At 40.4% G+C, this 27,251-nt stretch overlaps 2 protein-coding genes and 1 long non-coding RNA gene across 10 annotated transcripts in view; 2 read left to right on the top strand and 1 right to left on the bottom strand.

Annotated features, from left to right (window-relative positions):
• The window catches only part of CD86 (CD86 molecule), a 38,796-nt gene extending 26,931 nt beyond the window's left edge, over positions 1–11,865 (top strand). For 2 of the 8 annotated variants that reach the window (XR_015284959.1, XR_015284957.1), the window contains 6 exons: positions 1,823–1,872; positions 3,133–3,477; positions 6,978–7,289; positions 9,304–9,444; positions 10,260–10,678; positions 11,205–11,865. Coding sequence is in view for 5 of the 8 variants with exons in the window: in XM_086882793.1 (XP_086738919.1) it covers positions 1,827–1,872; positions 3,133–3,477; positions 6,978–7,289; positions 9,304–9,444; positions 10,260–10,279 (864 nt within the window). In the remaining 3 variants the exon portion in view is untranslated. Of the gene's footprint in view, positions 1–1,464; positions 1,707–1,822; positions 1,873–3,132; positions 3,478–6,977; positions 7,290–8,088; positions 8,299–9,303; positions 9,445–10,259 lie in introns of those variants that run through there. The other 6 variants (XM_086882793.1, XM_086882794.1, XR_015284958.1 and 3 more) reach the window with 5 other exon arrangements.
• LOC111938561 (uncharacterized) overlaps positions 1–17,240 on the bottom strand; it is a 31,206-nt gene extending 13,966 nt beyond the window's left edge. Inside the window, exon 1 of the long non-coding RNA XR_002869014.2 lies at positions 16,719–17,240. This is a non-coding gene — a long non-coding RNA (uncharacterized LOC111938561). The remainder of the gene's footprint in view (positions 1–16,718) is intronic.
• Positions 17,241–22,793: 5,553 nt separating this feature from the next.
• CASR (calcium sensing receptor) overlaps positions 22,794–27,251 on the top strand; it is an 88,875-nt gene continuing 84,417 nt past the window's right edge. Inside the window, exon 1 of the mRNA XM_086882773.1 lies at positions 22,794–26,257. The gene's annotated coding sequence lies outside the window, so the exon portion shown is untranslated. The remainder of the gene's footprint in view (positions 26,258–27,251) is intronic.

The raw sequence follows: 27,251 nt of genomic DNA, 5'->3' as shown, positions 1-27,251 counted from the left end.
CTTCATGCCAGCACCCCCAAAAACACACTTTCTCCTGGAAGACAGCAGCTGGGAAAACATGAAGGAACTTTGAGACTTCTGTCCTCACAGCTCCAAATCCAAACCACATAGAAAGGCATGCAGTGCTATTTGGTATTTTTGCCTGGATTTTTTTCTCTCTCATTCTCATTTTTAGTTCTGGTTTTTGTCTTTGTTTCTGTGAGACAGTCATTGCAAAACATGCAGTATACTCTCTCCACTTATGTCAGTAGCTGCTGAATTGCTTTAATTTCTCCTCTTGCACACCTGCACTGAATCCAAAAGAAAAACAGAGCTATCCTTTATTTTTCACTTGACTGAAAGGCAAAATTCTTATTTATAGGATAGAAATGTGACTGCTGCAAAGTAGTTTCTGTCAATTTGAGTGTCTTGGCACAGGTATTTTTAATTAGGCACTTTACTTTACTTTTACTGTCTGGTTTAGTTCAGTGGGGCTCAGCCTGGGAGGGAAAACCCCTTGATAAAAGTTTACCATGCATTTGGGTGGCTGGAGCAGAAAAAGAATGACCTCTGTCTATGACAATGGATTGTGCATGAGCCCTCCCTCCCCTCCCACCTCTTCTGCTATGACAGATGGATCAAAACAAAATTATCTATATCCTCTGAGCCATGTGCACTTCTTTCTCCCCTTTCCTAAGAAAAGGCAGGATGAAGTTGGAAAAAATACCATTGTCAGTCCTGTAAATTACAGTACACTCACAAAACACGTGTCAGTGGACTGAGTGGAATTCTGTATTAAACAGAAGAAGACACCAGAGACCTGGGGTAAAGACCCAAGCCTAAAATAAAACATGACAAAAAATGGGAAACCATCCTTCAGGAAAGTGTACTACTAGTGAGGACAGCAAACAGTGATCTCACTCTTTTTAGTAGTATGAGAGCTGGAGAATTTTACATCTGCTCCTACAAAAGAGGTTTCTTTGGAGCTGTTTGAAGGGGGAGAGTGAAGGACTTTGGCAAGGATGGTATGGAGGTTTCTCCCAAAAATATGGAAAAGGCACACAAAACCCACAAAGGTGCTGCTAAAATGCAAAGTAGTAAACACAGAGCAGATAGAGGTGCCGTTCTCAGGGTGCATGGGGATGACATCTGGCTGTTTACCAGGACCATGGGCCCTTACACCACATGAACCCAAGCAGGCAGAGAGGTGTTTTGCTTAGCAGACAAGACATTGGGGGTTTTTTCTTTTTTTCTAAAGAGAAGCTAGTTTTTTCTTTACCATGAACTATGTGCTCTTTAGCATCAGCTGTCTGTATCATATATCATAGGATTTCTCTGTGTTATCCTTTGCTGTTCCTAAGGATAGATTCCTGTCATGAAAATGAAGATCACGCACTTCATCACTTCTGGTAGCTGACGTCTCCCCCACCTCTTCCTTCTTCGTCACACTCTCCTCCCCCTCTACTTTCAATTCCCCATCTTCTTCCCCACACTGCCAGGCCAAGCATGCTCCCCATTCCTCTTTCTTCCACTCCAGGCGTTTTGGGTACTTGTCCTACCCTTTAGACCTCAGGAACCCTGTGTTCCTCCCATGGCATACACAGTCTGCAGTAATCTTGCACCGCATCACCTTCTCTGTAAACCAGGGATCTGCCATGGCATGCTAGCTGTGGTTGCTAAAGGCTGGGGAACACATAAGAAGTCCTTGCACCAGTCTATGGAAAACGGTGAGATTAACTTTCTCAGTACTCTCTCCCTTGCTAAAACTTCTTGGTTTACTTCTTTGGGAGTACTGAAATGTTTTCAACCTCTAACATATTTCTTTCTTTCCTTCTTTTTACAGTGTCATGGAGGTCTGCACATTCTTCCTTTGTGCTATGATATTTCTCCCAGGTAAAAGGCACATTTTCAATCATTAAAACTGTTTAAATTCTTTGTGTCCTGCTATGTGATACTTTCTCATCCATTAAGAAGCTCATTCCATAGTAGTATTAATCACTTCCATTGCAGAACCAAGGTCATATAGCCTATGTCACATGTATTTAAATTGTGTGTGGGGACTCTATAAAATATATATAGTAAGTACTTTCTCTCTTCAACTTTATATCTTTACATTACACTTATTTTATGCTGCTCTTAAATTCTCAATTTAAATCTGTCTTTAAAATGTCTGTGTATCACCTGTGAGCATTATAGAGAAGAGCGGTGCTAAACTGAAAACTGGCTGTTTGATATGGGACACCTGGAGTTTGAGGCAGCCACAGAGATCATTTTGCATTTGGTGCTCTGCAAGAACAGGCAGAACTTTGCACCAGGAGAGAGACTGTAAATCTCCTCCTTTTGAACACAGCAGAGATGTTTGTATCTTCTGGGACAAGGGCTGCATTTCTTATTCCAAGAAAATACAGTCCCCCCAGACCACCACCATTCATAATAATGGACACATGCACAGGGGAAAGCAGGAGAAAAATCATCCCTTGTGTAGTGCAGTTCATCCTTTCTTTGCATTAAGGCAGAATTATGTTTATTGACCATTTCTGTTAACAAGATCAGCAACAGAACAGTTAAATCTGACATTTACTCTGTCATTAAATTGTAAATTATTACAGAACAGTTAAATCTGACATTTAATTTGTCATTAAACTTTAGATTAATTCTTCATTGAGACTGAAAGTGTTCTCCTGCTTCTGACCTTCTGGTCATGCATTCCCTAGACACTCACATTTACCACACAGTGTGTACTTCATAGTTTCTTCAAAAATTTAATGCTGTGTTATTTTCTTAGGAGAATTAACTTTTTAAATAGAAATTTTTCAACTATCTTCTTTGTGGTAGAATCTCATTGCACTCAGGATGCTGCAAGAGGGAATTGTTTGGATCTTTGGCCTGCAGATAAGTTTTCTAAAATGTAGATGCTCACAGTCTCTGTGTGTTTGCCTTCTTTGGAAAGTAAAATATAGGAAGAAAAATAAGAAACAGTTTTATGACCTGAACTCCACAGATTTGAACAAATATGTGTCCTGTCATACCTAGTGGGAGAATTTGTGTCTAAATGCTGGTGTTTTTATTTCCACTGTTGTTAAGTGCTCTGAGTGCAACTTGGTATTCTTCCGTGCTGGTGGAAATCTTAATTTTTCTCTCTCTCTGTCTAAGGTATTGCTGCCAGCGTGCATCCGGTGAAAGCATTTCTCCATCACACTGTACACCTATCCTGCTATTTCCCAAACTCTCAGAAAATTGACATAAAGAATTTAATACTTTTTTGGCAAAAAGACACTCATAAAGTGGTTCATGAAGTATATTATGGCCAAGTAAAACATGAGAACCTTAGTCCTGAATACATAAATCGCACCAAGCTGGACATGGGGAAATGGAACTTGCAGCTGTTAAATGCAGGAGTTGAGGATGAGGGACGCTACCAGTGCATTATTATGCAAAAAAAAACTGAACAACCAACAGAGATCATACACCAATCTGAGTGCTCACTACACATCATTGGTAAGTAATCTCTTCTGATTGCCATCTGGTCTGTGGGATTCTCTGTCATTTTGTTCAGTCCAGAAATATGGGTCCTGTCTCCAAGCCCCTGAAAATGTGCCTGCTCTGGAGCAGAATTCCTAAAGATGGATATGAGACTTGCTTCCTGCAAGTTTTATGGCTTTTAGGACTCTGGAAAATAAACTTGTTTATTTGCATCTGACAAACTACCTTCTATTGAAAGTAGCAGTAGTTACTAACATTGGGGGCAAATTAGAATTGAAACATCTCTGCAAACACACAGCTATTTCATGATCATATAAATCACAGCGAAAATAAAGAAAAGTTTAAGAAGATGTGGAGCATCAATGGCTCAGTCAGTTCAAACAGTTGAATCAGTTATCAGCTCAGCCAGCATCTGAGCTACATGCTACAGATGTCTCATACTTAGGACTAAATGTCTCCTACACCTTTTAAGGTTCAGCTTAGAAGGACAGTTTTAACAATGTACTGTTGTCTGCCTTCCAAATGACTCTCTGTTCAATAAACTCCCAAAGGAAGAAGCAGTATAAAACCATATTTTAAAGAACCTCAAGCCCTTCAAAATAATTAGATTAAAAATATAAATATTGAAATGTACCTGTGCTTACCATGCTGCTGTTTAATTAGAATCTCATATCATACACAGAGGGATTTTTTTAGTTTGGCATGTCACACTTCAAACGGGCATAAGAAAAACTGAGGGTTTTACAAGAGTAACAGGGCAGTCACACAAAACTATCTAGATCACTTGGCAACAATGTGTTCAGAAATACCGCAGTGCCTTCGAATACAATTTAGACATGTTATTTTTATGTATTACATTAGTACAATATATAGATAGCATGAAACTGTGTCAGGGGAGGTTTAGATTGGATATCAGGAAATGGTTCTTCACCCGTGGGGTGGGATGGTCAGGCACTGACAGGTTCCCCAGGGAGGTGGTCACAGCACCAAGCTTGCAGAGCTCAAGAACAGTTTGGACAACGCTTTCAGGCACATGGTTGTGACTCTTGAGTGTCCTGTGTGGGGCCAGGGGTTGGACTTGATGATCTTTGTTCCTTCCAACTCAAGAGATTCTAGGATTCTATATGTATATTAGATGTATTTCATACAGCCATGATGACTTATATAACAACAAACTCAGATCCATCTCCAGAAAAAAAAAGGGAAGGCTTCACAGTGGAAAACTTCGGCTCTTAAAACTACAAGGTAGGGACCATGGTTACAAGCAGCTTAACTGGAAAATCTGCTGTTGTGGCACGTCTGCAGTGCTTCCTCTGGATAGATCAATAAGGGAAGTAGGTGAGACTAGGGAAGCTGTTTCAAAATATGCACTGCTCAAAGTGTTGAGACTGAAATGATGTCACAAGAGAATCTTACAGCTGCTCTTTTTAAAGAGGATGTTGAAAAACTGAAAATTGTGGAAAAAGCTCTAGTAGAGTTATCTGATGGCTGGAAAAAATAGTCCAACTAGAAACATTAAAAAAACTATCTGGTTACCCTATAGCACAGAATAATGGGAAGAGTTTTGTTTCCAGAATGTGGGAACCTGAAATATATGTAAAATACTGGATATTAAAAAAAAAATTAAAGGCTAATTAATTAATTCAGTGACAGTGTCTGGAAGGAAGTAAGGCAGATGGTCACTTAAGAAAATAGAACAAAAGTAAAGTGATTAAACCATTGAGAAAAATATTAAGGGCTTGATGGATTTCTTTCTCTTAAGGTATTTAATCCCAAAACTTTTCTGGAAGACGCTATCTTTAAATACAAAAGACTTCCTAAAATGTGCTTTTCTGTTAAAAAGCACAAAGCCCAAACCCTGCATGCAGCCAGCATCACTTTTCAGTAAATTGAGGTTCCAGAAGCTATAAAAGAGAAGTGCAGGGTATACTCCACTATTTCTACTTGCTTACTGTCAATAAGATTGAAACCCTTAAATCACTTGGATGTTGTGGCAAGTTTCATAGCCATGGATTACGTTCCTGCCATCCCTATAAAATACTAAGGAGAGAGTAAATACTCCACACCAGAAGTCTGACAGCAGCCAGCTAAGCAAGTCAGACCTTGAGCTTTCCTGAGGGACAACTTAACTAAATTTTGGGGTGTAAAAAATGGGGGGCTTTTTCCATTTTGAATTCATATCCATCAACTCTCTTGGGGGGATTTTAAGTGACTAAGCTAAATCCTATGCATTGTGTACTAGGATAGAGAAAATAAAAGCAACATCATGTTTCTTCATTCATCCCTACTGAGAATTCTCTCAGGCAAAGATTAGATCCTTGTTCCAGCACACTGTGTGTGCAGAAGAGTGAAACCCTCTTAAGACTCATATTTTTCTAAGAACCCCTTTTTCCTTCTCCAGTATTTCTCCATATTGTCTTTAGTCCTATTGTCCCTAAAATAATGAAGCATTATTTTACTAGATTAATTTATAATTAATATTATTTATTTACATATTTCGAGGTTTATTTAATATTTCTATATTTGTTTGTTTATTTATTAATATATTAATGATATAAATAGTTTATTAGATTTTTGAAGTCTTCAGTCTATTTCTTGGGATTTGTTTCTGATTTTTTGGGAGGTTGGTGGGTTTTTTTAAATTGCTATATGAAAACTTTTGGTCAGTATTATGTCAACCTTCCCTCCTTTTCCATTATAGTCTACTATTTTTACTATGAACCTCTAACCAAACAGATCCTGGTTGAGAATATCTAGATTAATCCAGAGATTGTATTGGTTAAAAGCTACCATTTATCATTCATATTTTATGTTTAAATAGTTCTTCCCAATCCTATTTCACTATTTCCCACATGGGAACTTGACTTTTTAAAGCAGCAGGGTGTTTTTCATTGATTGTGATGAGCCCTCCATGACACAAAATAAAAAACCCATATGCTATAGTCATTTCCATCAGAAAAACTGAGCTAAGAGCCCTACCACAAAGTGATGGTAAATTATATACTGCAAAATGTTTACTTATAGTACTGACAGACACCAGGGGTATTTCTACTTAAGACAGCACTACACTTTGAACTTATCCCACCTGAATTCTCTCAAATTATATCTTTCTTTACATTTCCCAGTTAGAAGCTTGCAGCTTTCACCTTACCCATTCAGGAGGCCAAAGGTTGGGAGCATTGTGGTCCCTTCCTATTTTCTACTTAAGCCCTTATGTGTAAGCAGGCCAGGTTTCATTATTCTGAGGTATTAATGTGTCTAAAACAGGTGGGAGAGACAGAGACCCATTGTCTGGCTGATCAGACTTACATCCTTGAAACACCCTGAGAACAAGAAGCAGCAAGTCTAAATACACACCAAAAAAATGCCATACAAATCCTCTCTTTGAATGCCCATTGTCTTCCTGAAGAGAACTGTTTAGACTTGTTTCTGCCTGAAAATCTTAATTAACTGGCAGGAACTGTCACAAAGGTGGTGTGGCTGGCTCATGATGCTCTGTCTTTGGTCTGTTTCAGCTAACTATAGCCAGCCTGAGATAGCAGAACTGCACTCTGGGGAATTAAAGCCCAATGGATACTTGAATCTTTCCTGTTCTTCCAGTGGAGGTTATCCAGAGCCCAAGGAGATGACTTGGCTAATTTCACATGAGAACATAACACACAGCAGTACAGCTCACATGGATGTCTCACAGGATGCTGTGACAAAGCTGTACAACGTTACCAGCAAGCTGAATATCCCGTTTCCTACAAAGAGCCGCACTAATATCAGCTGCTTGCTTCACCTTAGGGAGCAGCTGGGAAGCCTTGTCTCAGTCCCACTGGGCATAGGTGAGTCTCCATTTGCCCATTCCAATTTTTGCATGGGTAGGAGTGGGCAGTACTGCAGAACTCAGAATAAACTCTTAAGTAGGAGGAGAATTTGGTTAAAAGGGTTGTATGTTCTCCATCCTGGTCGCCACTGAACTTCCTCTCTTTTCAACATGGGAAATGTTATTACAGCAAGGAGAGGGCACAGGGAAGGAATTGCTACACAATCCAGAACACAGTCCTATTAATCCCCTCCCTAGAAGATGCTGCAGTAGCAACAAAGCAACCTAGGAGTCTAGATCAAGCAGCAACCAGTCTCTGGAGGTGACAGCTGTTGGGAGAGGTTGTCAATTTACAGACAGTAAATTAGAGAGCTGGTGAGGTTGGAAGAGGCATCTAGAGATGATCATGTTCAACCACCTTGCTCAAAATAGGGTCAATAGCTAGCACAGCACTTTATATCCGGTTGAATTTTAAGCGACTACCGGGAGGAAGACTCCACAACCTCTCAGCAAGCTGTTCCAGAGTCTGACTACCCTCATAGTAAAAAAGGAGTCTTTTGCTGGTTTAAAGTGCTTGAGCTGCTATTTTTAATCATTCCTTAGAAAGAGGCAGAAGGCCAAACAGAAGAGTCCCATGGACCATATTTGGTTCACAAAATGCCAAATAGACTGTTCTGACTTTAAGTGTAAAGACCATGAAACTTGGACTAATATTAGAAGCATTCCTGGTGGTTTTCATAACATTTGGCAGAATGAAGTGCACATTCCATAATGACTATCTGGGGATTTTTCTTCTCTGAGATTGTGTCTTTTTTCAGACACCTCCTGCAAGAAGAAACTGGGGACCTGAGTTCCAGTATGACTTTATTGCCGGATTATCTCAGGGTTCCACATGGCTGATCCTTTCTTTAAACTAAAGTAGTATTTTATTTATCTTCTGGACCAGGAAAACTTCTTTTCACATGTTTTTGTTTGTAAGCTATGGCACAAGAACATCAAAATAAAGACAATTCCCACTTTGGTCATAAGTTCATTTGGCTTGCACATGTCTCTTTTAGACAATGCTGAAGATGGAGAGCTGTGCTCCAATTAACAGGAACAGGGAGCCAAGAGGGAATGGTAGCACTGCAGGAAAGCCTACCAGGGTAGTATAAACATGCACCTTACTACTGCAGATGTAAAAGAAATTTGCCACTTGTTCTGAACAGGTTCCACAGTGCAGTTTCCTTAATATAAATGTAGCTAAAGGGTTAAGTTATCAACACCAGACATGGCGAACTGCCTCCGATGTCTTTGCATTCTGGGACTTTTAAATACTATTAAAATACAATCCAGAAGTCTTCTAATGTTTGTTTAGTTCTGCACGTTGCTCGTGAGTCTTGAAATAATTATATTAGCTATAACACTGAATCGTCCTCTTCCCTCTTCAATTCTTCTCTCTTCTCTGGCTTTATGTAAATAGATACCTGACAAGCAGTGGTGGTGGGTAAGAAACCAGGAACTCCACACAAGCATAAGCTTTGGCAATAACTGAAGCTCTATGAGCTGCTAACCCTGCCAACCAAAACCTCAAAAACACAAAAACCAGAAATAGAGGGAAAGTCCTTTGAATTCCCTGCTACTTTCACATCCCTTACAGCATTTCATTAGGCTTTGACCATCATTTCCAGCAGACATGTAGTAGTAACATGTTCCAGGTTCTTCCAACTTGCACAGTAGCACAGAGTAGCATTGGCACAGTAGTTGCTTCATAGGCTCTTGTATGAATTAAGTTGCTGATCTTTCACATGTTACTCAAACCCCAGAGAGAGTGCTTTGCTTTACTCCTGTTGAAGTGACCAGGTAGTTTCACCAGTTATTGGAAAGGGAAATAAAACAATGTGGATAGTGATTTATTTACACTATTAAAGCAAAAAGATGCCAAGGGCTTCAACCTAAACTTCTGTTTCATGTAACTTTGGGATAGAGGGTTTAAAGTCATTGTCACCAAATTAAATCTTTGCTGTGTGTACCTTCTCTGCTTTCTTATTCAGAGATACAAGAGAAAGAAATGGAGCAAGCAAAGATAAATTTCCTTGGCCCACTTATAGCTGTGGTTGTACTGATCACTTCTGCACTTCTTCTGGGTTTTGTGATATTAAAGAAGAACAGAAATATCTTGTCTACCAACCAGAGTAAGTTACTACTTGTCATTCAGCTCTACCATCCCTCAACTCACAGGTTTTACCCTTTGTGATCATCCCTTTACCTACTTTCAAGATGCTGACAGAAAGTTAGGTTTCATGTTAGACTTAAGCTAAACTTCCTAGGACAATTTATTTCCTGTAACAACTTAGTCCATCTTGCAGCAAGTCTTTCTTCTTTCTTTCTTGCAGCAAGCATCTTTCTCCTGTCTCATCCTGGAATCCACTTCTCCCTCTTTACTGTGCTCTGTGAGACTGACATGGCACCAGCTTACTGCCTTTTCCTGTAGTTTCATCCTTCTTTTTTCCTGGATTTGGGGTACATTTGGCTCCTAAAATCATTGAACTATATAAATCTTTCTTGCCTATCACTACCTGTAAGAAAGGTGGAGTTGGGGCAGGGGTAAGAGGAACTTGCATGAAGTGCACAGAAGGATCTCTGTCATCACAGAATTGAACAGTCAAGGCGTTGCTCTACCACAAGCTGCCTACACACTGGGCTGAAAGAGTCATCTTGTACTGGGAGCAGAATTTGATTTTGGCATTTCATTTCTCTGTTTTGTTCCGAGACTACCTCTCAGCAGTCCAGGTTTTATTCAGCACTGAATCATGCTGACATCAGAATCCATTTTTCTTGTAGCAAGGGGGAAATGCATTTCTCAGTCAGTCCTGTTTCCCTGTACAGACAGGGGTCCTGAGCCCCACCTTGTTATTTCCAAATTCTAAGAAAAATGGACATTTACTATCAACTCTTTTACAGCTCCTATTTTTCACATTTCTGTAAATCTCATATTGATCTATTCTAGGTGTCAGTCTAGCAGTCTAGAAGCTATCCAGCTTGGAACTGAGACCATCAGGAGACTTCTGACTTGGAACCTCCTCTGCACACAGCAAAGCATAAGGTGCCATGTTTTTAGAGGTTCTGCCAGCACAAGAATCCTCCCCAGAAGCCTTAGGAGAACAACAAGCAACACTTTTGTGTGATGGCTGAAACCTACTGCCCAGTGTTCTCTGCTTTTATTTTTGCTCCAGAATGGTAGTAAATATGATGCTCTGCCTGTCTGATTGACTACCTTCTTGTATCTTTTATTATGCACTGTGACAATGTAAAATCCTGAGAGTCAATGGAGAAAGCAGAGCTGCATGGGTCACAGAATGTCTCAGAAATAGAAGGATTTAAGTCACAATCTCTCAGTTATAACCATCACTGCAAACACAATCAGAGGTAGGCTATTACCCATGGAACTTGTGTTGGAAGGGACCTTGAAGGTCATCTAGTTTCCAACTTCCTGCCCAACCATGAGCCATAAATGCTTTTGGCAGAGCCACCATGACTTTGTACCAGTAAATTTCTTGTAAAGCTTCACATCAGAAAGAGGAACTTCAGGGCACTTCCCCACCTTCTGAGAAAAGACATGGAATTTCTATCAAGCACTTAAAACTAAAAGTAATCTAAAGGAAACATTTGCTTTAAACATAAATTATTATTAACTTCATTTTTTTTTTTTTAATATCATCCAAGCTTAATATACCAGACAGTACCTCCACACCTTGTTCCTCTGTTCCTCATTCTGACTGAGAGCTCTAACAGTTGCTCAGGTGGATGCAAGGATAGAAAATGATAGCATGAGGTGTCATATGTGTGTATATCTAACCATACAAAATTAGGCTGAGCACATAATGAAAAAATATTACATAAGTCATGTTCCTTTTTGGTTGATTATGTTCTCTCTTTTTTAATTTTACTTCAGACCTTGATGATAGAGCAATTCATACACTGTGGTATGTTCAGCCATAGGAAGGAGTTTTATCTTCCAGAAAACATCCTTTGTTGGCTCAAAATGTGTCAGTTCTCCCATCTTGAATGATCTCTGCACTTTATATTCTTCAACAGCACTGACATCTTTCAGGAGGAAGAATGCAGCAGAACTGAGACAATTCAGAGACCTTGATTGTGTTTGTAGGGCTGACACTTTCAGAAAGAGCAGGGGCATTAGCATCATATTCTCAAGACAGATTTCAGCTCAAAGTTGCAGACTGGGGACATAAATTCTCTACAGCTGTTGGGTAGAAATATTCTTTTCTGTTAAATTATGTGAGTTGCTATTCCACCTGAGTTGAGATTCCACCTCAATTTTTACTCCATTTTCAAGTGCGTGAGAGAAATGCATATCCTTTTGAGTTAGATAAACTATCTGGGAGTCAGTTTATTAAGCTATTACACTAACATTCCAAATATTTTTATTCAGATTAATATCATTCAAATGTTATTAGAAGGTAAATGTTATTAGAATTTTCTTTCAGATTAATATCATTCAAATGCTATTAGAAGGTAAAGGTTTTAATTTTTTGTAACATTTTATACTTTCTAGCAAACTTATTTAATGACAGATTAAAACATATGTCTTTTTCTGTGTTGCTGTTTTTATTCTCCTTCCATTAAAGCATCATGTTAGGAAACACCAACATTTGGTGTTCTCAGGGAGGAAACATTTCCAGAATTACTTCTTGGAAGCAAATGAATAAAAAAGGTATTGCTGCAATGACTGACAATGGCACAACTGGAGGTTTCCTATGTTCATTCACACATATGTACATACGATATGTACATCAGCAGCTCTAATGGGTGGAAAAGGCAACATGGTGGCTTAGGTTTATCCTTTGACAACTCCCTTCCAGCCTTAATTTGCTCCTAATTGGTGAAGTTGTTTGTTTCTCCCTTGCCATCCCTCTACTTTAGGCTGCCAACCTCCTTCTATTAACTGCTCAATTTCTCTACCTCCTCTATTCTTTCCCTTAAATCAAGTCTAATTCCTTCCTTCAGGTAAAGATTTAAGGGGAAAAAAAGCAGATGGGCTTCAGGGAAAATCCTAATTTGTCTCTGTGTGTTGAAGCGCATTAATCCTCTGCACTAGCAGGTGTAAATAAGCACAGTAGCAAGGTACAGGAAAAGCATGTGCTGGGGTTTTTCTCCTCCATACAAATGCATTCAGATTTCCAGGCTATCGCCTCACACCCATAATGTCTCCCTTTGGGAGTTTTCAGTCAGTTAGTCACTCCATCAATGTGGCAAGCACATGAAAGTGTGTACACCTGCTATGTACCACAGCATGGAACAGCTTCACTCACAACCACCATTCCTTTATTTTTAGGCAGAACATTATGAATTTCAGAAATTGTCAACAAAGAAATGCAAGAAAAGCAACGGTGCATCAAACTCACATCCAGCACCCTAATGTAAAATTCTGTTATCAGACTCAGAGTTGTGATAGATTGCTTCAGGTTCACTGATTAGCCAGCACTGAATCACCAAATAGTTGATACTGGAATGGATCAAGGGGATTGTCCACCTCAACCCTCCTGCTTGAGCAGGGTCACCTGGAGCAAGTTGTCCAGGTCTATGTCCAGACAGTTTGTGAGTATCTCCAAGAAGGGAGACTCCACAGCATATCTGGGCAACCTGGTGGGTGCAGGGCTCAGTCTCCCTTCACAGTAAAAAGGATTTCCTGGTGTTTAAAGAGAACCTCCCGTGTTTCAGTTTGTACTTACTGCCTTTGGGGCTGTCGCTGGGCATCACTGAAAAGAGTCTGGCTCAGTCTTTTTTACACCCTCCCTTCAGGCATTTATACACACTCGTGTTCTCTCTGAGGCTTCCCTTCTCCAGGCTGAGCAGCCCCAATGTACTCAGCCTGTGCTCAGATGAGAGAGGCGCCAGTCCTTTAATCATTCTTGTAGTCCTTCAATGGACTCTCTCCAGTATGCCCGCGTCTCTCACGTACTGGGAAACCCAGTAATGGACACAGGACTCCAGATGTTGCCTCACCAGTGCTGATTAGAGGGGCAGGACCACGTGCCTCAGCCTCCTGGTAAAGCTTTTCCGGATGCTGCCCAGACACTGTTGGCCGCCTTTGCCACGAGGGCGCACTGCTGCCTCATCTTCAGCTCGTCCACTAGGCCATCCCTGCCCTTTTCCACTCCTCTGCTTGCCGGATGGATTGCCCCAGCCTGTACCTGTGCATGGGGCTATTCCTCCCAAGCTGCAGGACTTTAGATTTCCGTAGATTTTTTTGGGAGATTCGTCTGTGCTCATTTTCCCCAGCATCTTTGAGGCCCCTAGATGGCCACACAACTGTCTGGGGTCCACTCCACCAAGTGTTTTATCATCTTTAAACCTGCTCCCAGCATACAGGTCATTAGCAAAGAGGAAAGTCAATTAGTTTTACTGAAAATTCCTTAATGCAAGCAAGTGATACTGCAACAAGCATTTCCCTATGGTTAACAAGTGATAGAACAGTGCAATGTTGCATTTCCAGAATATTCTACAGTTACTTCTGAGCTTGTTATTAACAAAGCACCCCGTGGCAAATATGCCTTAGGGTACTTCTTCCTCTTTCAGGTGAATTATTTGTTACTGGAGGTTTACATGAAAATACAGTAATTCTATTAAAGAAATCTATCTATCTATCTATCTATCTATCTATCTATCTATCTATCTATGTTTTGGTTTCAAATTTTCTTTCTTCTTCCTTTCCAAACTCAGAAGGCAAAAAGCAAAATTTTATTTATTTATATATATATATATATATATTTATATATATTTATATATAACACACACACACACATATATATATACAAAATACTTCTCTACACTGGAATGCCAGGCTGTCATAATTCATAACTGATTTCTCCTTGGTTTTCAATCTTCTGCATTAGGAGGACCATAATGCTGGGACAGGGAAGGATTTAAGCAAGACATATTTTCTGATTTCAGGACAGACTGCCAGGAGGTTTTCAAGAGGAAAAACTATGATTAGACAGGAAAGCTGTTGAAAGTTGAGAAAGATGGGAAATGGATGAGGACTGAGAAAGTGTAAGGAGAGGAGTGATACACCAGGCTGCATTGCAACAGGAAGTGCAAATGCATCAACTGCAGAACTGCTTCAGGAAGCACTCCAGGAAAGCCAGGCAAGGCTTCCCACTAGCAAGGAAAGATGCTGCACAGAGGTCCAGAAATTCAGAATATTCTTACAGACATTGCCTTGTCAAACCTCCTCACATACTTGTGAAACTTATGACAGCTATGCAAGCTCAAATTTTCCTGCACTCAGTGTGTTCTTGATATTGAGATCAGCATATCTTTTCTCCATTGCTTTTGTTAATCTCTTAGAACAAAACCAAAAAACCTCATGAAAATAATAAAAACTATGACCAGCCACATGTTTCTAATAAGCAATGCTTACTATTTCAGAAGGGCACAGACCTAGGAAAAAATGGAAAGATGAGTTAAGAGTAGCTCAGATTGCAGTTCCATAGCTACATGCACAGCTGGTGCACCATACACATTGCCTGCCCTTTTGATTTAACTTGTAGAGGTGTGAAAACGGGACTATGACACAGAAGTAAAGAGATCTTACTTCTTTACCTTGCACTGTTAAATTCATACCCATACCATACCCAGAAACATAAGTCATGTTTTTTAAAAAATTAAAGTATTAGAACTGGAGAAGAAGAGAAAAAGAGTGATTAAGTCTCTAGAAAGCATGTTTACAATATGGAGTTTATGGAGTTCAACCTATGCAGGTGTTGAAGAGAATGAAGAAAGTACCTGATGAATCAGTCCAGCATTCCAACCCTTGAAATGACTGATTAAATAAGGAAGGTGTGAAAGAGCCTTCCTACTAAGTGACTCTTACTGGGAAGCCCAGAACTGGACACTTCTACAGGTGTGGCCTCACCAGCGCTGAGTGGGGGAAGAACACCCCTCCTAATGAAGTCCAGGACACCATCAGCTTTCTTTGTCACATATGTTCAGCTTGGTGTCCACCAGCAGTATTTCTGCTTTCCAGCTTGTCATCTCCCAGCATGTGCTGCTGCATGGAAAGGCAATAAAGCAGTTGAGTCAGAAGAGTCAGAATAATCCAGTTTCTTAAACATATATGAAAAATCCAGCATATAATACGTTTGTACTGTGGAATAGAAAGGGACTAATTTAACAAAATATAGGGGGAAAACAAATTATGACACCTAGCAAGAGATTCTGTGTGGAAAGAAAAGCCAAGACAAAACCAAGGAAAGAAAAAAAGATGCTCAGTATACTATTCCTTTATCACTAGATGGTTTCTTGAAAGAATTATGAGTAGCCGCAGCTCCTATTTCTCAAGTTGCCTATGGCAACAGAGCATATTGTGAGAGAGGTAGAAGCCTTTCCTAGTAGATCAGACACCCAGAAGCAGAAGATCTTAAAACTGTGAGATCTTTCTTCAGAGATTTTTCTTTCTGTGCCCGAGATACTGTGCAAGATCCACTCTCCAATTACTGTTTGGAGAGTGATGCAGCTGTGGTTGGATTGGATTGGATTGGATTGGATTGGATTGGATTGGATTGGATTGGATCTTCTGAAACTGGCAGAATTATACTGAGGGATAACAACAGGTTCTATGGCCAGTCCACCTGTATTGGAAAAGATAATTTAAAATAATGAACCCATCAGTAACAATTTATTCCTCCTTCTGCTTTAATTCAATCAAAGTTAGAGCTTGTACTTGAAAGGCAAAGCTATTGCTTAAGGACTTTGAAATCATGGGAAAGCAGGCTAGAATTGCTCAGGAGTGAAAACTATTTTGCAGACCTAAGCCTTTCTAGAAATTCAATTAGACTTTTAAGAAGGTGGTTTTTTGGGGTTTTTTTAATTGGGTCAATGGTTAAGTCCCTCAGTATTATGTATGCACCCAGAGAAGAAAGTGTATAAAAACAACTCAGTACAGGAACATAGAAAGTTTTATCAATGAAAATATAAAAATGCTTGATCAGCATTACACACTGAAACATCAAATCCCAGCTTCCCCTGAAGTGAAGCAAAACAGCCGTTTGATCCCAGAACACAGAATTAGGAACCATGGCACATACTTATCTTCTCATATCAGCTTTACCACTCCTAAGCTTCTTCTCACTGACAGAAAGTGAGTGGAAGTCTGGATTCAAGGGGTATCACATCCCAGACACCCATCAACAAAGGAATTTCAGGGTGCTGGCTGTATCTGCCCGCTCTAAAGCCCAGCACAAACACCTGCAGTGGCTGTACACCGCAGAGGGAAAACATAGTTATGTCTTATGGTGACAGTCTCCAGTCAGGCCTTTGGGCTTGGGTCTTTATTTCATCCTTTTCCTTTCCAGCAGCCCCCACAGACCCCGAGCAGGCCTGGCGCCCTTCCTCCACCCTTCGCCCCCCCAGACTCCCTTCGGCAGGGAGCACGGCTTGAACTCACATCCCGCGACCCTTTGGCTTCCACATCAATTTCACTCCAATTCCACATCAATTTTACTCCTTAAAAGCCGAGGCTGCGGCGACGGCACCGCGGGCTGAGGCGCGAGGTCCCCCTGCCGGCTCCGGAGGCCGCTCCCTCGGCCCGGGGACCCCGGGGTCGTGCGGGGGCTGTGAGGGGTTGTGAGGAGCTGTGAGGGGGCTGTGCAGGGGCTGTGAGGTGTTGTGAGGGCTCTGCGCAGTGTTGTGAGGGGCTCTGAGGGGATGGAGGGGCTGTGCTGGGTTGTGAGGGGCCGTGCGGGGTTGTGACCGGGCTGTGCTGGGTTGTGAGGGCACTGTGCAGGGACTGTGAGGGGTTGTGAGGGGGCTGTGAGGGGCTCTGAGGAGATGTGAGGGGCTTTGCTGGGTTGTGCAGGGACTGCCGTCAGGGCCGCTGAGTGAGAGCTGTAGGGTCACAGCGCCAAGAGCTGGAAGCGGCGCCAGGAGGGCTCCAGTCCTCCCTCACGCTCCCAATGGAGTCAGTTCTGAGACCGGACTGGGCTGTGTCCTGCAGGTTCTGTGAGTCATGGACTCACAGAATCAATAAGGTTGGAAAAGACCTCTGGGATCACCAAGTCCAACGTTTGACCGAACACCACCAGACCAGACCAGAGCACTGTGTGCCACATCCAGTCTTTCCTTAAACAGTTCCAGGGACGGTGACTCCACCACCTCCCTGGGCAGCCCATTCCAATGTTTAAACCGCCCTTTCTGGGAAGAAATTCCTCCTGATGTCCAGCCTAAACAGCTCCTGGTACAGCTTGAGACTACATCCTCTCCTCCCATCAGTAGTTGCCTGGGAGAAGAGGCCAACACCGCATCTGGCTACAACCTCCTTCCAAGCAGCTGTAGAGAGCAGTAGGTGTCCCCCCTGACACCCCTTTTTTGCAGGCTAAACATCCTCAGCTCACTTAGCCACTCTTCATAGGACTTAATTACCTGATCCTTCCACAGGTTTTTTGCCCTCCTCTGAACTCAAGGATGGAAATGGCACACCTTTCCAGGTGTAATTGTTTGCTCTGTTGTTTGAGTGTCCTCCTAGAGAAAAATTTTTACCTCACACCAAGCCTGAGCTGCAATTCTTTCAGTTTCTGGCTGCCACCTCTGATCCTCTCACCATGCACCACTTTGAACAGCCTGACTCCATTGTCTCAATAACCTCCTTGTGGTTGTTGGAAAGATGCAATTTGGTATCTCTTCTCCAGGCCAAGCAGAGGGAGCTCCCTTAGCCTCTCCTTGCAGTGCAAGTGCTTCTGTCCCATCACCACCAAACTTGCACTAATTTATGTATGTCTTTCTTGCATTGGGGAACCCAGGAGCAGACATGCTATTCTAGAGGTGGTCTAAGAAGTGCTGAGCAAAAAGCAGTAGCATCGCTCCCCTCACACACTGGCAATGCCGCTGTCAATACAGCCTTGTTTGCTGCTACTTTTGTCATGAATAACATGGACAGAAGTCATCTCACCAGCATCTTCCCCTCTCCACCTTTTCCCCAGAGCAGCTACAGCACTTTGGGACATGAGGTATTGAGAGCCTATGCATTCGCTCTGCTGGTGTTTAATGTTGCACTGTAGTTTTCTTGTCACGTTTCCCCCTCCACTCAGGCCTGCCTCATGATCAATCCCACACATCTAGCCCACTCTCAATAAATTCTTCGCAATTTGCTCCATTCTCATTCTGGGAAATTTTCATATAAAGCTAGAAGGAAATACAGGGAAAAGGAGAATTATTCATGTGAGCAGAACTTTGAGGCAGTCAAGGCAAAGACGACATGGGACAAGAAGACTGAGGTTTAGAAAGGAGGGGAAATTAATTATAAGGTGTTTGAAAGTTGAAAGCTATTCAGACAACTGAATGCAGCAGGAAAAATTTAATTTATCCAGACAAATGAAAATATAGATGATAGCACATCAAAGACAGGGACAGAGACTCTCTAAGGGGAGAAGTTCCTATTTAACGAAACTTGCAAACTACGCAGGTGAAAATTTCAGCTGATAGAAAGGAGTTTTCCTCTCAAAGAAATCATTAAGAATTAAAAGTATACTCTTAAAAGGGAAATTATGAAAAAATGTATTTGTAAAACTGAAAAAATCTACCCGAAGCATTTAATTTCAATAGTGACAGTACAGGACAATCTAAACATCCAAACAAAATTTGGAACAGAATGAGAACATATAAAATATCAAAACAATCTTTTTACATTTTTAATTGTCTGCCCCCCACCCTGCAATTTCCAAAGACAATCTTTGCAAGTTGTTTTCAACATTTTCAAGAGAAATTTAAAAATCTGTTGAAGGTTTCTATTCTAATACCAGAGGCTTCCCTGCACTGAAATTTTCATTATGGGCTGATTTCAACTGACCTAAAGAGAAGCACTTGGGAGACTGATGTACCAGTGAATAAAGAGACCTGATAATTTTAGTTGTCAAACACAGGTCATTAGACATGTATCAATACAAGTATATGGTGGCTTTTAAGCTCCATAGTACTGTACAACTTCATTGTGTATACTCTTCTCCACCAGCTGTTTCCTAAAGTATTATTGCTGTAAATAAGTACAATTTCAGAAACAAGTAACAATATGAAAAAAAACTAATACCACTAAAAGGAGGAATGTCAGGCAGTAAAAGACAATGTCAGACAAAAAATTCTCCATCAGGCAGAACTGTGAGAGAACAGAGAAACCAAGAGGTGTGGTACCAATCCTTTCAGTTTACATTAACACTCTGTACTTCTGAGAATGGAAATCCATTCTTTTACATGCCTCTGACAATTCCCAAGCATTTAAGTGAGTTGAATATGAACCCTAAGGGGAAGGCTTCAACATCACAGTTATTGCAAACCAACAGTGACTCCCCTTATGCAATGTGGAGTGGCACTGGCAAAAGTGTTAAGCTGGGTAGGGATATCATAATGACATTTTACAAAGCATTCTTTGTCACATTTCTTGGTGAGTTTAACACCTTAAGGTGTAAGATAGTGTTATCATGTCCTCACATGATAATGCAATGTTACAGTGAACAAGCAGATGAAGGAAGAAGTCCCATGATTGTGGATTTTTAGCAGCCAATTTTTTACTTGCCCTGAGCATCTTAGGAGATAAGCTGTGGAGCACATGGGATTTAAAGATTTGGAAACATTGCCATAATTATTTATTTGCTTTATATAAAAATGATACTTATCTATTACTGATCTCTGAGACACTCTGTGTACATTCCTGCCCTGGCTGTACAAGCAATATTAATGCAAGTTTTTGCATTGATAAGATTTGAAAAACAATTAAAAACCCTACTTCTTTTGCATCTTTCTCCCCCTCACATGTGCAAGACGGAAGAAAAAAAGAAAGAAAGAAAAAAAAGCAGTGTCCCACCCATCTGTCTGTGGCAACAGCTCTGCATGTTCCAAGAATACACAATATTCTGGAAGAAAGGCATCGTTATCACTTGGGTTGTTGCAGTTGATACCTTGATTGTAGAAAAGCATCTTTTTTCTAATTTTCACTATAAATATCTGAGTAATTTGAAGTAAAATAACAATCTCTGTGCTGATCATGCCAGCTCTTAGGTCTCTTTAGCTCAGAAACATGTCATTGGGCCCTTTGTGGATGGAGAAAGGCAAAGTGCACAGGAAGCTCAAAAATATATGCAGGAAAATCATACAGAGAGGTACTACTCCAGGTTCAAGGGAACTCCTTAAAAAGTCTGTCAACAAATACAGTATGTTGGACAGCAGGCAACTGCAACGGGTCTTTGCTTTTCTTTCTCTTCCAGGTGATGTAAAGACAACCAAAATGTTCATGTGAAAAGATGAAGAAGACAGCAGATCACCACAGGCATCTGAGCATTAGTTAGGTAAACCTAGATTTTGGTGCATTATGACCTTCAAAGTAGTTCAGTGAGAAAAAAATCAGCTAAAACATTCTTTTGTATACAGTGGCAGTACTGCTTCCCAAGAATTCAGTGGGAAGACACACTGCTTTTATTTTAAGCAAGTAGTCCAATATAGCTGGTAAAAATGCAGTTTCAGGAAGAAGTGAACTAGATTTCACACATAATACAGATTGTTCTGACTTGTGTGCCCAGTGGTCTCCCAGTGGTTAAAAATGCGTGTTATGAAGAGCAACAAGCTTACTCTATTCCTCCTTCTGAGAGCAGGGAGCAGCTGATGTGATTAAGCAGGTGAGTGATAGAGCCACTCTTGACTAATCTGAAGAAGATCTGTGAGAAGAGGTAAAATTGTGGAACTCTGAACTAGAAAATATAATGGGCCCTGGAAACAATCCTGCATGAACATGCTGGCTGGGAATTAGAAGAAACATCACAGGCTCATCTTTCTGGTAAGTACCCATAGACCAGTAAAAGGAGGTGAACTTACCTGTGTCTAGTTGCATATTTGGAAATATGGCTGTTCTGTGCCTTTTTACATGTGAAAGAGTAAAAGTAAAAAAATCTTTTTACATTTGAAAGATGTTCAAAGCTTCATTCTGTTCAGCAATTTCTACAGCAGAGTGCAATTGATTTCAGTAAAGAGAGGTGGTTGCCCTGTTAGTCATTCAGCCTGATGTAAATTTAAACAAGGGGGTATTTTTTTTAAACTAAGTAAAATTTCTGGATTCGTAAACTAAAGGAGGAATCTGCCACTTTAACTCATAGGAAAAAGAACTGCAAGCTCATCCTCTACAACGTCCCTGATGAAAGTGAAAATCAAGTCTCTGGTGTTGTGGAGCTCTGCTACAGTAATACATTCCAAGAATGAGCTACAATGGAGTCTCAGACACAAGGAAATGCAACAGGGAGATTGATACCTTCAGTGAGGGAGCTCTGTAATGGCTCTAGTTCCCTGTATGTCACATTTATTCTGTGTAGGATCAACTCACTACTGAAATATCTGAGAAGGACCACAGCAATTTTTTAATATTGCCTACAGAAAAATGGTTCAAATGAAATTTGAAGGATGGCTGACTAATTGAAAATTCCAAGAAGCTTATTTCCTGCATTTGGAAGTAGATAGGAAAAAATAAAATTACTGTTTCCATTAGCTACAATCCCATTTATAATCTGGTATAAATTAAACATTTCAGCAATAAGTAAAGCCTGGAATTGAAACAATGGACCTAAATGGTTCCAAAGAAAAGCTGAGAAAACACTAACTCTGAAACACTGAAACTGAGAAAAAGCTAACTGAGAGAAGGCATCTGTGAAAGTCCTAGTACCTTTGTAGTACTGAGTTTTATATCAGGGCAGAGACAGAAATTGGCATTGGAGCTATCTAGACATTTAGGTGCTTTATTTGTCAGCATCACTATAATATACAAGCATTTCCCATGAGAAGTAGACAAGTACTGTCACACTGCAAGAGAACTAAAGCACAGAGTTAAGCAATTTGACCAAAGTCATTCAGGAAAGTTGTGAAAAAGCAAGGTACATAATCTGATCTGAGAATGACTCCACTCTCTGATCCCCAAGGCCATTCTTCCTTGTTGAGCCAACTGCTCAACAACTGATCTCAGTCAGTGCAGACCACTTTTCCAACAGGAAATCGAAATTCTGTGCTTTGCTTGAACTAGGTTAAAAAAGGATGTGCTTGTTTCTGAGTGGCAATAGGATAACAAGTATATTTAGAACTTGGCAAACTTTGATCTGCAAGGGGAGAAGAGCACAGTGGAGGAAACAAGTCAAGTCAGAGGCTTGCAAGTAGCAGTTTAACAAATGTGTACTAAAGGAAGCATTGGTTTATTGGTTCAATTTCCCCATATTTTTGTCAGAATATGCTTTTGCACTGTCTAAAGCAAATATCCCTTCTTGTCATTCATCCAAGTGAATACACTTAATCTTCTATTAATAACTTTGTTTCTTAAACCAGCCATTGGCATTTCCATGGCTCCTGAATCCTAAAAGATTGTTCAAGTGCAATCAGTACATAGCAGTGTTAATATATTTTCCATAATAATCTTTTCATAGTTGCTCAGTTTCCCAAGGAAATGCATCACATCTGCAATACAGTGCAGAGACAGCTAGTGGGAAGTGCTAGGAAACTGACAGGAGGCAGTAGGGACCAACTTCCAAACCTGAACAGGAATTTTTGAGCTTTACCATGCTGGGAACTATATAGCAATAGACACATTTCCTTGCAAATGATTTCATGTCTCATTTGCAGACCACAGAGAACAAACTTTTTTGTGTGCTTATCTGTGTGAATAATTAATGTCTCCAGTAATTCCAGCCTCTCTAAAAATTTTTAAATTTTTTTTAAAAAAAATAGATAAAAAAGCCCTCATGTTATCATCTCCTCATCTTACTTAGTCAGGCCTCATATTCAGAATACCTGCATCAGCACCTTTTTTTCTGTGCTGGTCTTGCTGACCTGTACCTTTTGACAGCTGCTGATAAAAAGCTGGTTACCACCAGGTGATATGTTTGTTACTGGGCCCCCAGGCCCCCATGTAAAGAGTTTTGCATTGCTTTTGAACACAATGCCTCTTAAAACTGGTTATGGCTTTTCTGAAGTAACACTGTTTATTAGGAAAAGCCAGTTCTTTGAAATCAGCCCTTCTGGTGAGAAAGTGCCGCTTTTTATTAATTGACTCAGTAAAATTTGGGGAAGAAATTATGTGGTTATGCTATCTGAATTTAATATTTTCAAAATTAGGCATTCTTTTTCAACTGGAATACCTTTTGGTTTCCAACACTTATGTTTTAAAAGGTTTAAAATATTCATAAGTTCTGATGGAAAGAGTTGTTTACAAAATCCGTGTAACAATATTTCAAATCTCCCCTAGTATTTTTCCCCCACAGAATTTCCATTAACTATTTTTGGTAAGCTTAGGGTCTTTGTGACACTTCAGGAAGAAGAGATACTTCAAAATCACACTTTCACAGAATCCAAAACTGCTTCAGACTTCTCTGAACTACCCAGATACTGCAAATCAGGCACTCTTCTAAAGTGGTCCTTACTAGAGCCCTTGCCAGTAACTTTGCCTATTTTCTGAACATCTGCTTGTGTTTAGTGTGGTTCATTTAAAATCACAGACATTTGGCAACATGAATGCATTCCATCATGCCCCTTCCTGTAGATCACTTTGGTACTCTAGGTGTTATTTAGACTTTCTAGATCAAAGAAACAACCACTTCATATTTCAATTCCAGGATCTACAGTACTGATGGAACAATCTGGTCTATCTGTTCAGTACCTATTTCTATTCCTATTTCTAGTTTCATTCCTGGTTGGTGAGGGCAAGTGAAGAGATATATAAGCACTTAAAAGCATAAATCAAATCTGAAGTTGGAGCACTGATGTTTAGTAGAAACATAGACAAAACATGCCTAGCATTGCTGTTGTCAAGCTCTGTATCCAGAAAATAATTTCTTTGATATTGACAGCATCAGTACCCCAATGTGTGGTATCCTAGGTGGAGAGTTGATACTTAGGGCTCAGGGACAAAATCAGAGCCTGCAGGAAGGCTGATTTCAGCAACAGTGCTGCTGCTTTGTCTAGAGGTGTGTGTTTCAGTATGTGTGCTCTTATAAAGGTGGGCAGAGTAGAGGTAGAAGTATCCTTTAATCCATTAGAACATGAGACTGAGTGTTGAGTATCTCATCTCTAAAGTGGGAATAATAATAATATTTCATTACCTGCATAGGCATCAGTCTTCCCTTTGGTAAACCACAGTACAAAATAATCTTTTGGCTATAGGAAGGGTTAGCCTGGTAATATACACACCACTAAAAATATTATCTGGCCCTTATGAAAACTAAATCCTTGATGCTGTAAAAGCAAGGTCCACAGAGAAAGGCACAGTCTCTGCCTTTGCCAGCCCTTACTTTCTGATTGTGACTTGACTTTGCACCTCAGCTCTCTGCACATTAGTGTCCCTGATTGTCAGATAAGGTAATGGTCCCCAGAGTTACGAAAACGCTTTAGCATCCCTAGACAAAAGGAGAGGTACTGTGGAAGCACAAAGAACTGTTTACATGAGTTAAAAAATAACTTTTAACCTTTGATCTTGAAGATCTATTTCATGTGTGCACCATATGCTCAAAGGCCTGACAGCTTCAGCTTCACCTTTTTTCTGTGGATGCACTCTTTGACTTCACAGCCCTTATGCTTTTAGCTTGATGGCATCCAAGATGTTTCTTAGCAGTCATATTCTGCCAGCAACACACATTCTTTGCTCCTCAGGATCTGGGAAATTTGCTGCATTCCTCTCTTTTCCACACTGCTCTTTGGAGAAGTTAACCTCTGAAGAAACCCAAGCAAACAAACAGCAATCCCACAAGCATAAGGGATTTGCAGCACGTTGAAAATGCATAGGGGTGGAAAAACAGCTCCACAGTTGTCAGCTGAACCTGATCCAAACAAGTTGATCAAAGATGATAACTTGACTGTTTTGTGCAAAAAGATCTTTGTTTATAGATCAGGTGCACAACAAGGGGAAACCATTAGCAACATTGAAGTAGCTGGCCTGGAATGAAAAATGTGATGGCTAGAAGAGAGGAGCAGCAGCCTGCAGAAGAAATTCAATTTTTGGAGGGCTTCTGGTGACAAAGGAAATGTTATGGAATGTGTAAGGTTTATTTCAGGCCAGATATTTTTTAACTGATACCTTGCCCCTAATATTTCATTTAGGGAATGATGTATGTCTATGAAACAGGAAGGAATAGACACAGGCATGGCCATGAACACTTTATGTATATGATGACTATGCTGAAGAAGTTTTTTAAAAAATAAACTGCTTGCCCAGGCCAAAGGGTCACAAAGAGAATGTTAACATGGGGAAGGTAGGAAACAAGAGCAGCCTTGCAGTGAAAACTGTGAGCTAATCCACTTGAAAGTTTAGGAGCAGGAGAGAAAAAGGCAGATTCTTTCCCTGCTCTCCTAATATCTGCCTTTCCTGTCCAGCAGTCAACTAGCAATCACATCATCCAGCACTGTCTGACAGATGACTTGATCTCACACCTGAATGTGTCCAAGCATCCTCTCCACCTCTCCTTCCCTGGTTTCAGGCTGCCTGTGCAGGTGAGAGCAGCCATCCTCAGTTGTACTAAAGGTCCACTTAAGAAGGCAGCATACTGCCCCTGTAGCCCCCTGACAAATGCTGAGGGAGGGAGTAAATGAACAGTCCAAATGTAGTTCGATTGTCTCCAGGTTCTAAAATCCACCAGTTCTAGTCCTCCCTGAAAGCCTAAATAGTACTGAGGGAGGCATTGAAATGGCAAATTTATCTTTTGCTTTTTCCAATCCATTCATGATTTTTTCGGACCTCTACCATAACATACCTCAGCTGCCTCATTTCCAAGCTCAACAGCATATTTAATCTCTGCCTCTATGTAAGCTATTCCAGTTCACTGGCAATCTTTGTTCTTTGGTACCTCTTTTAGTTCCAGTATATCCTGTTTTCAGTGGGAAAAAACAGAGCTGAGGACAGCATTCAGGATGTGGACATGACAGGCTTTTAATCTTCACATGGCATCTCCTAGCCTACTACATTCAATAAGAAGCTGAAAGGTAAACAGCTGGTAGCTGAGATACAAGCAGTTGTAATCACTGTAAGTCCTCTTTGACTGCATAAGTACTTCTAAAAACAAAGAGTAAAATAAATAAAACCAACTACCATTAAAATAAAAAGAAGAAAAAATCCAATGCAAATTACAACATTTTTGCCATCACCCAAAACAAACCAGCAGTAGAAAAATAAGTTTTAAAAATGTTGCTAACACCAAGCTACAGTGCCAAGTGTTGTCTCCTGTCTTACAAGATGATGGATGATGGGTTTATTTCAAACTCCAAGCAAAATAAAGTGGATTCTGGGAAAAGTTAAAAAATTAATAAGTACAATATTTTCTGAGGGCTGAAAGTGCTACTAGAAAAGCAAATAACTCAAAGCAAGTGTAAAGACTAAAAGAGAAGGAAAACAGTGAAAGCAGTAAGTGTGACAACTACTGATGGAGGACTATGCAATAATCAACATAAAGAATAAGATAGAATACAAATATTTTGACTCTGGAACACTTAGAATACTTTCAGGAAACCTCAAGGAATAGAGGGATACTGTCAGGCCGCATTTTATAGCTATTTCTCCTGGTTCTGGCAGATTCCTTTTCCCTCCTATCCAGCCTTTTTAGTCATGGTGATGTTTGTGGGTCTGTATAGGAGACAGAACCAAATTAAACACATGCATATTTTTAATTTTGTCTCTTTAATCAGATCTATTCCCCAATTTCCCGTCCACCTCCACAGTCAACCACACACAACAAAGAGGGGTAAATGAGTGTTTGGGTCTGAGTGACACAAACAGGAATCCCTTGACCTTTTGGCTCTCCTAAGAGGATTTTCTTGGAGCTATAGGTTCAGATTCAACAAGGTGATAAACTATATTCATCTAAGTATCCTTTAAGCTCTTTCTTTTTAATAAAAAACCAGAACTATTTGGGTCAGGTTCTTTAGTTTTATTTCAACAGTGACTTAGTTATTGAATCATCCACGAGGCAGAGGAGTGGGT

This window comes from Cyanistes caeruleus, chromosome 3 (genome assembly GCF_971803275.1).
Source record: "Cyanistes caeruleus chromosome 3, bCyaCae1.hap1.1, whole genome shotgun sequence".
Taxonomy (NCBI): domain Eukaryota; kingdom Metazoa; phylum Chordata; class Aves; order Passeriformes; family Paridae; genus Cyanistes; species Cyanistes caeruleus.
This window is presented reverse-complemented; position numbering and strand designations above follow the sequence as displayed.